Below are 12,155 nucleotides of genomic sequence, written 5' to 3'. Positions count from 1 at the left end.
TCTTCCCCACACGGGCGGAACCGAGCAATACGAGCAGGTCCCATTACCTGGAATCGAGACATTTTGCTGCTAGCCAGGTGACACAGAGATAGAGTTCACGACCGCGAGAGGCTTTCTGTAGCAGATCGTAAGTACGCACAGGGGACTTCGATCGGAACGACTCCGAAGGACGTCGTTCGGAAGATCCCTTCAAACCTTCTGTTCACGCCCTACCGTATTCTGACCACGGAAGCTGTACATATCCAATTTTGGTATCATGACCCCTACGGGGATCGACCTGTGGATCGGATTGAGCCATACCAGGCGCAAAGAGACAGGATGGCGTTGCCCGCTTCTCAACAGACGAACACCTGCCACACCCCCCCTCTTCCGAACACTCTTCTCGGAGTCCGCGAAACGAACGGCAAGGCTCAATAAAGTGGCATAAGTAGAACTTTTGACATTTTCTTATCCGGGCCAATGATGCGATCGTTCATAGGGTGACGTTGCCCACCACCCCAGATCTTCACAAGCTATTGTTCGGTACGCTCGCTCGCTTGTGGCGTCGTTTGACCAGAGTTCAGCTTCGAGCCCATCATTCCCGAACGGGAATGTCGTTTGGGAGAGGGGGCTTGAATGCATCGAGATGGGAAGGTTCCAAGCTACGATACGATTTAACACTTTTTTTTTGGCTTTGTTGCGCATCTGGGGGGGAAGCTGGCGAGGATCTGTATTGTTGGTCAGAGCTTTGGTTGAGTTTGGAAGCGCTGCCAGTCGGAGTTGGGTCCGATGTATGGTGTGTGTGATACAGATACAATCGGTGTCACTTGAGCTGCAGTATCGTGGCTTATTGCTATGGGAAATCGTTGAAGATCTTGTGTACGGATTTCCTTGGGGAGGGTGTTTAGTGCACGTTGGTGGAGTATGTCTCTGTTGACCATGGCGCGGCGTGGATTTGAGACATGTTCTGTACAACGCGGATGAGAAGGTTTATTCGATGAAGTGGCTCACAGAAATTACTTTTTCCTTTGCACTGTCAGTGTGGACAATTAGATGACGACATACATCAAGCAAGTAGAACGGGATGTAATTACTACACCTATCATCTTTCGTGTAGCCTACCCGCATGGAATGGTGATAGACACATGTGTAACAGAACAACAGCCTTGATCGAAGGAGTAGAACAAGCCTACCGATAAAATTTGCAAATGCTTCAATTCCCCGTCGACCGAAAGTTCCGAAATGAGAGGGATCGCAATGAGCACATTTAAACAGCATCACCCGAGATTCCCTTCGATCTCAGTGTAACACTCCAATATGGTTCCGGGCCCCACAGGCCAACATCACCAGCATCGCATTGATCACGCTCAATACAATGTCCTCTACGGAGTACAACCACACTCTCTTCTAGCTCTGCAGCTTGCATGGAGCCGCACATGTAATGTATGTACGTACCTACATAACGCTGCAGTATGTATGTTCAATATACGGTTGCACCTTCCCGCTCTCCTGCAGGTTTGGCACCGGGAGTCTGGGTGAACGATATATTAGGCGCTGGAGTTATATAGGCCAGCATACAGCACCTTGTCAGTCAATCGAATAGCTTCCAGTGAGCATCCCACGCTCGGAAGATTGAGGGAGTACATGTAGTAGTTCACGCTTTCGTCCGTGGGGGTGAATGGTGATGATGGAGAGGATAACCGATTGGGGTTAATATTCCGGGTAATATGTATCGGGATGCGAAGGAATGGATCACTTGTGTGATGAGTAAGGTTGAATATATTGGATTGAGCGGATTGAGTAGGCGGCCGATATGCTTGTTAGATGTATGCGTATGCTTGTGTCTTGTAGGCATGTGAACCGGACATGGAGTCATGTCCGCGGGTCAACTGAATATGATATCGTCGGGTCATCGACTGCTACGCTGGAGAGAAATCAAGACTTGAGGATGTTCTTATTATTCTAGCTACTATTTCCTGGGATCGGTACTCGCGGTTGTAGAGGGATATTTGGACAGGTATGAACTCGTGTCTGCGAACGTTTGGTTGCGCATGGCCCAATGACATGGTGTTCTTGAATTAGGGGTTGCTAAGAACCTGCGTAGATTATTGCAGACCGATCAAAGTGACAGCACCTTTGGATGAAGCGTGTGGTCAGCTGGCACTACTGCTTATTGTATCGTCCCTCGTAAACTCACGAAGCAATCGCCAAATTCGGAATCAATGTGGATGTTGAAAGGTTCTGAAGCAAGCACTGATTCACTTGGAAGTACAGCGCCAACAAGAGTGGCAAGTTGATTGAGGACGACGTATGCGCATGCCTCAGGTCATTGTAGCACAAAGATGCGCATCTGTGTAACGAGACCTTTCGGCTCGTGAACCCGAAATGAACAGGGAAGATCCTCTTACATGGCATATCCTCCTAGGACACTGTGAACAAGGCCCTCACATTCAAGCACTGGATCGTGAGAAAGCACCCGCGATTGCCATCTCCATTGGCTGCACCGCAGATTCGTTGCATGCAGGTATTTGAAATGACTTCTGCTCCACACTGTTCACGCCATTGCATTGTGACAACGCCGATCTGGGGGAAGAGATGGTCATGCCAACGTAAGATATAACGAAGGGCGTAGGAATTTCGCCCTCCTTCCCGCAAAGCACACCAATGTGCTAAAATAAGATGGCAAAGTCTCTAGCCGTCGTTCTATCTCTGAACGAGAACTATCGTGATGATGATCATGAACCTCAGTACGCCAAGTTCAAGCCCTGTCAGGGGTTACCCTCTTTCATTATCGCGTGCCTCGCTTTGTGGCGTCGATCTTCTATCCACGTGCAGCAAGTCTCGCATTTAGCCGTAAAACAAGCGCAGAGCTCCATTCCGCTAGAGCGCAAGTGTCCCCTTAGCCGTCAGGAACGGAACTGCTACGGCTTCAACGCGGACGATGAGCATAGACAGCGGGTTTCTACCAAACTCCACTGCTCCAGCATTCCTGGTCTTGGACTCACCGCTCCCCCATGGGATCGAACGTCGAAATGATTCGGAAAGCCTATGAGGACTGACTCGTGACTGCCATCTGCCTTTTCTTTGATCCTTTGAAAATCCTTGTGGATGTGAATTGAAAAATTCCAGACAGAGATTTGCATGTCTCGCCACCTATTTAGTCGTCACGTTGCAGTATCTCATTTCGCTAACGGGCGGATATGAAGATCACTGTAGAAGGAGATAGGGAAAGGCACATTTCTTTCTTCTTGTAATCATATATCGACATCATGACTTGCAATAATAATGATGCCGGGTTCTGAATCGCAGTCAGGACGATATAGGAGGGTCTGGCGAATACTTTTCTTTAAGCGGAATGAGTATTTCCGAGAAGATGAGGGAACTCGCCTGTTCAGATGCGAATGCGACGAACTTGAAGAGAGCTCCACCGAGAACCTTAACCTATTCAGGTACGACACGATGATTTTTGAGCGCAAGAAGCGGCTTCGGAAGATTTCTTGGGAGCAATTCGCTAAATTTTGCGTATTCCTTGTATAGATACTTGTAGGCAGATTGCACCATGAGCCCAGACTGGGTCTTACACAAAACCATGGGCCAAGAAGCGAGGGGACGCTGTAGAGAAAACAGCATTTGCGCCGGTTACACTACTAGCCGTAGTGACAAAGACGGGAGCCTTTTCTAGCACCGCACCTAGAGTTGCCCTGACTCTTAGCGATGGCTCGACTTGTGCCGCTTACCACGATGCTGCAGTTATTATGAAATCCGTTGACCCTGACATTCCAACGCAGCAACTTGGATACGATATGGTGGGTGTGGAGGATGGAATATTCCCACAACGATTGGGTACAAGACTAAACGTCCTTCCTTTGAAGCAGAATATATCATGGTGATGGTCAGCATAAGCACTTGTGATGTGGCAGACTCGCCACCAAACAACGGCTTCCAACTTGGAACTCTCGGTGCTTCTTGCGCTGGCGTATGGTTGCCGTCTGGTTACCCGCATGAGAGGGCCGTTGTGGGCTAGGATGTGGTATTGCGAACGGACCAGGGGGAAGCTTTATTGCGTTCGGCTTGTAAGAGCGAGGAAGAGAGCAACGATCCATAACGCCTCTGAGTGGTGAATAGAAACTGATTATCTGCCCCTTGGCTGTCCTCAGCCTGGATTCAGCTCGATAGTGCCGCAACGAGCATATACCTACGTGTACATGCTGTAGAAAACTTTTAGATGTGTTCTGGTGCCAGCGAAGAGCTTCTGGGCTCACAGCTGAGATTTCCCTACTACCAGATTCGGTTTTGCGTCCGACAGAGAGAGTAGAGGAGGGGGGCATGCTTGAATGGAAGCTTGCGGCACGACGCGCGCGGGATTGGCCAGTGCGATTGGAAACCATTTTACGGCCATAGACATCCATTACGATTTTATTGGAAGAAAGGGACATGCACTGACAAGCAAGTCCATTCTACTATCGATATGGTTACGCTGATCGTGTCAGGGGTAAGTTCAGGTTCGCCAGTGTGCGAACCAGTCTGATTGAATGGAGACCAGCCTGCCCATCCACCCATTCCATTCTATCCTATCCTATCCTATCCTAAGCTGCCACAGACCACGATCCCTATCCACTATCAAATCCTTCCTGCTTGTCGCTTTCGTTTCGAAGTGTGGACCTGGTCACTCGAATACAATCAAGGAATGGTCATCGCTAAAATTGCGAGCCAACTGTCTACTGTGGTATAGCTAGGCCCATGATTACTCCCCACCCACCCATGTTCGTCGCATCCCATAGTCACCAGCAGACCAGACAGTAACCATCATGAAAGACAAGACACCCATACCATGGCTACAGCTCCGCACCTTGTAAGGAGTCCAAGCTATTCCAAACAGCCACAGAGTATGGCGATCCCGAGCGACCATCGATTGCGCAGCCAAACTACTGATTGAAACCGCGCCACGTCTTGCATCGTGGGTGTGGAGAATAGTCGACATGCAGGTACGTGCCGGACGACTTGCCTATCAAGTCACAGCGCCATCCATGGATGTCTGGATGTCTGCAACGGCGGAGGGGAAATTCCAAGGCATGTAAAATTAAACAAAACCATCTGGTCTGGTGTTCTGGTGTTCTGGTGTCTGGGTGCACCCTCACCGATATTTCAGCCTCTTTTGTCCGTCTCCATCTACTGCTGTTGATTTACATAGTACAGTGGTAGTGCTCTTCTAACCTCTATTTCCCCTACACCCACTTTGCCTTTGTTCCTGCAGACACACCCTCAGCCAAGGTGGACCGGTCTGTATAAGCTGCAGAACTTCCCCTCGTACGGTGTGCGCCTCTTTAATGCTATTGCCGTGCGGCTTCTCCAGTTTCTTCTGCTTTCGTCGTCCTGGCTGCACACCATTACTCACATACATACGCACATACATACATACTCTACGGAGCGCCCACCTCACTATTACTACTTGCAGTTGCATCCATTATTAGTGGATCCAGCTCGATTGTCGATTGCGCATGACCATCGCCCTGCTCACTTGAGCCTTCCGCACCCTGCGCAGTACTTTATCCGTATTGTCTGCCCGTACATATTCACTTCCTTCTGCTCTGCCTGGCTTTCTCTTCCCACGGTCGAGCATCTTCCTCCTCAGTCCTGTCGGGCAAACCTCACTGCTGCTGTCGTCATCGTCCATAGCCATGGTCGATTAGACTTGCAGTCAGTCTGCGTGGCCTACATTGGGACTCTTGTCAACAACTTCCCCAAGCCCACCTACCAATACATTCATTATCTTCACCTTCTCCAGGACGTACAATCTGAAGGAAAAGAGACTTCATCCTTCCACAAGGCTTTCTTGTACCTGACCCAACATCGCTTGGCAGTGCTCTCGTCAATCTACAATATACACATCTGAGCCTGCACCCAACACCTAATCCGGACTGGGATACTAGGACTTACACCAGATATTCATACCGTCGACCACTTACAACATGGAGAACAAGGACATCTGGATCATTCTTGCCGCCTGCCTCGGTAGCCTCTTGTTTCTCTTGACGCTCACATTGGGCCTTTTCTGTTGGAGGCGTTCCAAGAGAAAGATAAGAGGATTCTCGCTTCGGGCTGTTACCCCTCTGGACGATGCCGAATTCGAATCGTGGAGGAGGCCAAGCCAATATACTCAACGCCCAGAAAAGTATGGCATCAGACCTACACTTCCGGCTGTAGTGCGAAGCTCCAGAACGCCTAATATGTTCGAAAAAGAATTGAACCTCTATGATGTCGCGAGGAGCCCGTCGCCTACCAGTCCACGAACCTCGATGAAGACTCCAACCTCTCCTATCCGCAAGCCCGAACGCGTACGACGGAAGTCCAGCATCGTCTCTGTAGCGGACCGCCCGCCGACCCCTTACTCACCAACATCCACCACAGGAGAGTTTCCCCAGCGGGGCTCATACTCGTCCCGCAGGTCAGGATCGACTCCACACATCCACTATCCCTCCATGTCCGAAGCATCGGCCTTCAACTTTGAACTCGAATCATCACCTCGGACTAAGATCCTCGATTCACGAAAGTCTGATGAGAGGCCGCTTCACCTTTCGTATGCTCGTTACGGCGAAAGCCCGTGATGGGACGAAGGGTTGGTGTCTGATATCAAGTCAACGCATTGCTTGATCGACTTCCTATCTACATTGAACAGTTACTCCATCATGGAGGCCGTTCGACTACCGACCGGGACAAAGGTCCCAGCATTCCTTTTCAACCGCTCGACGCACGCATCGTCTCTTCCTGTATTCTCTTTTGCACTTGCACACTTTTCAAGAGTATCGCCAAACCAAGCACAACTCGACCCACCACCCTCACGAACGGCTGTTTCTTATAATTGATATACCCTTCTGAGTACATATTCATGACTGCACATGACTTTACCACCCTCGGCGTTTGGCGGCTTCTTGGACTTTCAGTGATACCAGACATCTTGTCACTTACACGGGCCTCGGCCTCAGTTTTCCTATCTTACCTTTACTTCTTTTCTTTCTTCACACATCATGTATGGGTCTGGCAGACGCAATGATACCGCGCAGACAGTAGGAGGACTGGGTTAAGCACAGCAAGATTGGAACCGCGGTGCGGCATATGTATGCAGATCAGTAATATAGCACAACAACTCGACCTCCTCCAAAAGAGAGGAATCGAGAGAGCGAATATAACCATTGCACTACTACGTGCCCATTTACCACCCTACATTACCTGTTCCGAATGACTCGCACGTTATCTACTATCCCAAAGATCTGGCTTATTTCGCCTGGCACGATCGATATACTTTCAGATTCGCGAGAAAGCAAAAGCAAACACAAAGACGGTTATACAACATCCGATGTCGCCGTTTGGGCGGCGGACGCTCAAATCCGACAGACAGAGGGGGGCATATGAGGGGGAGGGGGAGAAATCCATTCCTTCGACCACCATAATTACGAGATAACGTATGTATGCATATCTGGCGCGATGGATGCATTATCTCGTATCAAGGTTTTGAAACCCTAATTATTTCGCGATGGCGGGTCCCCCACTAACTAAGTGACTAGCTAGCTAACTAAAGTATACACCATTCTCATAAGCGTCCAATGATCGAACCCCTACTTTACATGCCGATGTATGCGTAGGAATATATACTTGGATCTACCCAGAAGAATCATGGATATGCAGGAGTGAGTTCGGAATCGCATGAGGAAAAAGAAAGAATGGATTTTGTGATTCTGGTCATGAGCGTTGACATGGCTTGCATGAAGTGGAGCTGAGAGAGAAGGGATGTCCTTGGTGGTTTGGGTGGTAGTGTCGGATTTGCTTTTTGGGGGCCATTTTGAAGGAGGTATCATGGTAGGATGAATGAAAATGATAGAGCCGCGCATGTACGGAGTGATGCTTTGTACAGTAAGCAATTTGACCCTGTAGATGAGGCGGTAGATGTATGCCTGAGGCATTCGTAGTTGATAGTTTGGGGAGTGAATGTATGCCAGGAGCTATACTGTTATTGGTTAAAGGGTTCACAGTGAGTTGTCTCACGCCAAGGACGATGATGTGCAGCCCATCCTTGTCTCTGCAGTGCGAGTGAATGAACTGACCCAATTCGAAACGAAACAACAACACACAAAACATTTCCAATAATTTCTTAGGGAGTCACTCTCGGTCCATACGATCACTCACCGCCTTGATATTCCAGAAGCTTAGAGGTCAACTCTTCTGCTCATTAGCTACTTTCTCCTACATCCAGACAACATCGCACCCGTATCCACTTCTACCCGCTACCCTATCGCGACCACCAGAGTACCATCTACCCAATCCTCACCGCGTATTCTACAGCGCGTCGCCAATTGAACATACACCTTCTACTCCATACAACTGCCAAAATATTCTCTTGATCGTCCAAAATGGATATCCTACAAGGCAAGCGACTCCCGCAGCCCTCCATTGGTTCTTGATCTACCCCATCCTATCATCACAAGCTAACAACAGCACCCTCACAGACTACCTCCCTTTACTCCACAACCTCCTCCCGCCTTCAATCATATCCCCATTCTTCAAGACCCTCACGACCATCTTCGCGACCCTCCAAACCATCTCCACGCACCTGCATCCCCTCTACACGCGAGTCCTCACCGCCCCGGACGCAACCTCCGTACTCCTCCTAATCGTCATACTCTTCCTGTCGTTCAAGATCCTCGACATGGCGTACCGCGCCGTGCTCTTCTGGGTGCGCCTCGTGCTGCGCATCGCGTTCTGGGGCACCGTCGGCTTCGTTGGCGTGTGGATCTACAAGAGGGGTGTCGACGGGTTCATCGATGATGTGGAGGGTTTGGCGAGGTTTTGGTGGGGCGAGTGGGAGCGGTTCGAAGGCGATGTTAGGGATAATAGGCGGAGGAAAGAGGAGGAGATTTTCTTGTCGCAGCAGGCGTCTAGGGGGCGGTCAGGCAAGAGTTGGGGGAGGTGGTGAGGTTCCTGTTATAAGGCCGATTAAGGCGCGAAGAGTTGGATACTTGCGTAGTAGTGTTGGGAACAAGGTCGATATGGAGAAACGAACATCTGTGTGGAAGAGAAGGATTTATTGATATGAGGATCTGGATATATAAAAGTGTTTGCATTTCTGGCGCTCACGCGGGAGGGAAAGACGATTGTTTTGCATTTTCCAGCGAAAGCGTTGTTACTGTTGTAGTGGTTGTCGCTATCAGAGTTCCAGACAACATATTGGATTGGAAAGGATATCTTTAAGATCATGGAAATGATCAGAAGAGACTGGTTTAGAATAGTTTGGCAGCTCGCCCACGGGATGAAAGGAATGATTAACGACTATCAATAACATACACTTACACAATTGTTACTCCGATATTGCAAGATTCTTAAGACCAACGACTCGCTCGTGAGATTGCAATGATACGAAGGTGCTTCTGAGCATCTGGACGTCAAGCGGACATTAGTTTGATTGTATACACCATTGCTTGCGCAAGACGATTTCCTGAACAGGAAGAGTAACTAAATCCGCGACTACAATGTCAAGAAGGGAAACACTATCTAGGCAATCTATCATCCCTGCTTGTCGACATGTGTTCTCCTAATTACTGAATCGAATTAGATTTAGTCTTCGCCATAGGACTAGGAAATTTTGATCGTGGACTGGAGTGGTGCAAGCATCACGGCCTTCAAACTTGCATCGGAGAGTAAGGGGTCATTAGGCCGTGAGACATTGAGGCTGAGTTTCAATGTCGTGATAATTGGAGTATCTTTCCGGTTTGCCTAGACCTTTCTACTTGGTCCATCGTCTGTGTCCATAGGAATTTAACATGGGTCGGTTCATGCGTCGAAAGAAATTACGATCGTTTCGTTTGAAACAACAATTATTGATCAACCCCTCGAGAACCGCACATGTTTACCAACACAGAGATATTGAACGATGGTAGGTAATTGATTGTTTGAAATCATTCACCCTTTGCACGTTTCTTGATGACTAAATATAGACTCCAACTCCATTGTATGGACTCCCAAGTTCCGTAACCGTTAAGATGAGTTGTCGTTGGACACCTAAAGTTGGCGGCCGCCCGCCTAACTCTACCCTCAAATCTCCACTCCTCCTGGCGGTTATGCTCTTCTTCTGCCTTGCAGAAGCCTGATCGACCCAGCTGCCGTTTTCGATCTCTTCTGGAGGGGCCTAAATACTATTCCTACAATGCAATGCTAGACATGTCCAATATTTTCGCAAAAGCAACAACGAACGATGTATGGAGAAACATAACATCCCACTACACAGGTACATACCTCGTACATATACGACATGTATCACTGCAACACGACCTTCCATTTGTGTACCACGGTAGCACGCGCTGACCCATTGGGTGGCGGAGTGTAACGGCAATTCGAGAGAAGGATCTACAATGAGAGGCCTTGATGGCTGCACGTTCCCTTGCGCGCACCCACATTCAGACCCCCGTGAACAGCTTGACGTAATTTTATGACCTGCCAGGCACGCCTGATCTGATCTAAACCTCTTTGCCCATACAAAAAGAAACGGTTTAAACGGCCGACCGAGCCATGACGAATGTTAGGGCTCGTATAGAGACTTGGATATAACATATTATTGTTATTCCCCTCGCTTCTTTTTGTGTTGTTCCATGTCTTCGTTGACTGTTTGAGTAACAATCTTCGACATTTTGGTACTTGAGGAGGATCAAAAGCAACGATGCATTTCCTGATCCCTTTCTCCAGCCTTCTCGCAGGCTTGGGAGCATTGGTCTCCGCCGCTCCCAACCCCACAGGCGCTCTGTCGCTAGCTCAGGGCAAAGACCCGTTCACGTTCGACTACACGGCACCCAGTGCGAATGCGAAGAACTGGATCGGAATTTACCACATCACAGGCGGTGGTCCCGACCAGGAGAAGCAAGTCGACCCATCTCTGACATGGAAATACGCGCCGGCTCAGAAGGGCAGCATCAAGATCGATGTGCCGTTCGGAGGTGGTAAATTCAAGGCATACTTCCTCGCGAATGATGGATACACTTGGATTGCCAATCCCATTGAGATATCTGCGCCTACCATCAGCGATGGTAAACAGTTCAAAGTCTTGTAAGTCCATTCCAGTCCATCGCGTATTATCAAACATCATGGAAATTGTTCTGATCCGTAATCAGGAGCTGGAATCTTTGGCACGGAGGAACCAAAATCAACGGCTACCACGAGAAACAAATCAAGTTCATCAAAGACCAAGCCGTCGACGTCGTTGGACTCCAAGAGGCCACAGGCGACCACGCACAGCGCCTCGCCAATGCCCTGGGCTGGAACTACCACCAGAACAACGGACAAAATACCGCTGGCATCATCTCCCGTTTCCCCATCACCAAGCGACACGCAAATCTAGGTGCACGAACCGCGGGTGTCGAACTCGCCATCAACAGCGACAAGACCAAGCCCTTCAACTTCTGGTCCCTCCACACGACCGCATACCCCTACGGACCCTACGAATTCTGCTTCGAAAGCAAAACCTCCGCCCAAGTCGACCAAGCAGAGATCAGCTCCGGGCGTGTATCTGAGATCAAGGCCGTCATCGACGGGACGAAAGCGCAGCGCGAAAGCAACGCCGCGTTCATCCTCGTCGGCGACTTCAACTCCCCGTCCCACCTAGACTGGACTGCCGCGAACAAGCACTGCGACGGCAAGGTCGGCGCCTACGCTTGGCCCGTCACGAAGTATGCTACTGAACAGGGTGGCCTCACGGACACGTTCCGCAAGATCCATCCGGATCCAAAGGCCACGCCTGGAGAGACGTGGTCCCCGATCGTGAAGACGAACAGCGAAGCGGGCAGCGCGGGGAAGAAAGAGCCTCAGGACCGCATTGATTTCATTTTTGCTAACGCGAAGCTGTCGGCGGTGGATTCACAGGTCAAGGTTGTGGGTATGCCGTCGGAGAATTATGTGAACAATGAGTGGACGAGTGATCATGCGAGTGTGATCACTACTTTCAAGACTCCTTGAAAGGCCAGCTTGAGATGCTAGGGGCCTGAGGAAGGATTGAGGGATGGTAATGAATATAGTAAATGCATGAAACTAGCAGGCGGAAAGCCTGACGTGCCCCCTCTCGGTACATGATAATGTTCAAATTAATGTTCAAATCAATATGGACGTAATGGCTGGCGGGTTCCATGAAGTGTTTATGT

At 49.5% G+C, this 12,155-nt stretch overlaps 3 protein-coding genes across 3 annotated transcripts; all 3 read left to right on the top strand.

The window, feature by feature from the left end:
• The first annotated feature begins 5,694 nt into the window (after positions 1–5,694).
• BU24DRAFT_102363 (uncharacterized protein) lies at positions 5,695–6,725 on the top strand. Its single transcript, XM_033520713.1, has one exon. It carries the CDS (start codon positions 5,949–5,951, stop codon positions 6,582–6,584), a length of 636 nt encoding a protein of 211 aa, XP_033387030.1. The 5' UTR covers positions 5,695–5,948; the 3' UTR covers positions 6,585–6,725.
• A 1,329-nt stretch (positions 6,726–8,054) lies between these two features.
• BU24DRAFT_418214 (uncharacterized protein) lies at positions 8,055–9,332 on the top strand. The gene is made up of 2 exons (XM_033526930.1): positions 8,055–8,400; positions 8,481–9,332. The coding sequence occupies exons 1-2, from the start codon at positions 8,385–8,387 to the stop codon at positions 8,945–8,947; spliced, it is 483 nt and encodes a 160-aa protein (XP_033387029.1). The 5' UTR covers positions 8,055–8,384; the 3' UTR covers positions 8,948–9,332.
• A 1,069-nt stretch (positions 9,333–10,401) lies between these two features.
• Positions 10,402–12,144, top strand: BU24DRAFT_102337 (DNase I-like protein). Its single transcript, XM_033520712.1, has 2 exons — positions 10,402–11,067; positions 11,133–12,144. Exons 1-2 carry the CDS (start codon positions 10,685–10,687, stop codon positions 11,971–11,973), a joined length of 1,224 nt encoding a protein of 407 aa, XP_033387028.1. The 5' UTR covers positions 10,402–10,684; the 3' UTR covers positions 11,974–12,144.
• The last annotated feature ends 11 nt before the right edge of the window (positions 12,145–12,155 follow it).

Source organism: Aaosphaeria arxii (genome assembly GCF_010015735.1).
Source record: "Aaosphaeria arxii CBS 175.79 unplaced genomic scaffold BU24scaffold_2, whole genome shotgun sequence".
Lineage (NCBI taxonomy): Eukaryota > Fungi > Ascomycota > Dothideomycetes > Pleosporales > Aaosphaeria > Aaosphaeria arxii.
Note: the sequence above shows the minus strand (reverse complement) of the source record. Positions and strands in the feature narration are given on the sequence as shown.

What these genes read in the sequence shown, in the direction of transcription:
- BU24DRAFT_102363 (XM_033520713.1), top strand. Translation starts at nt 5,949, where the DNA reads ATGGAGAACAAGGACATCTGGATCATTCTTGCCGCCTGCCTCGGTAGC.
- BU24DRAFT_102337 (XM_033520712.1), top strand. Translation starts at nt 10,685, where the DNA reads ATGCATTTCCTGATCCCTTTCTCCAGCCTTCTCGCAGGCTTGGGAGCA. An exon ending in GGTAAACAGTTCAAAGTCTT is followed by an intron (nt 11,068 to 11,132) that starts GTAAGTCCATTC and finishes ATCCGTAATCAG; the next exon opens with GAGCTGGAATCTTTGGCACG.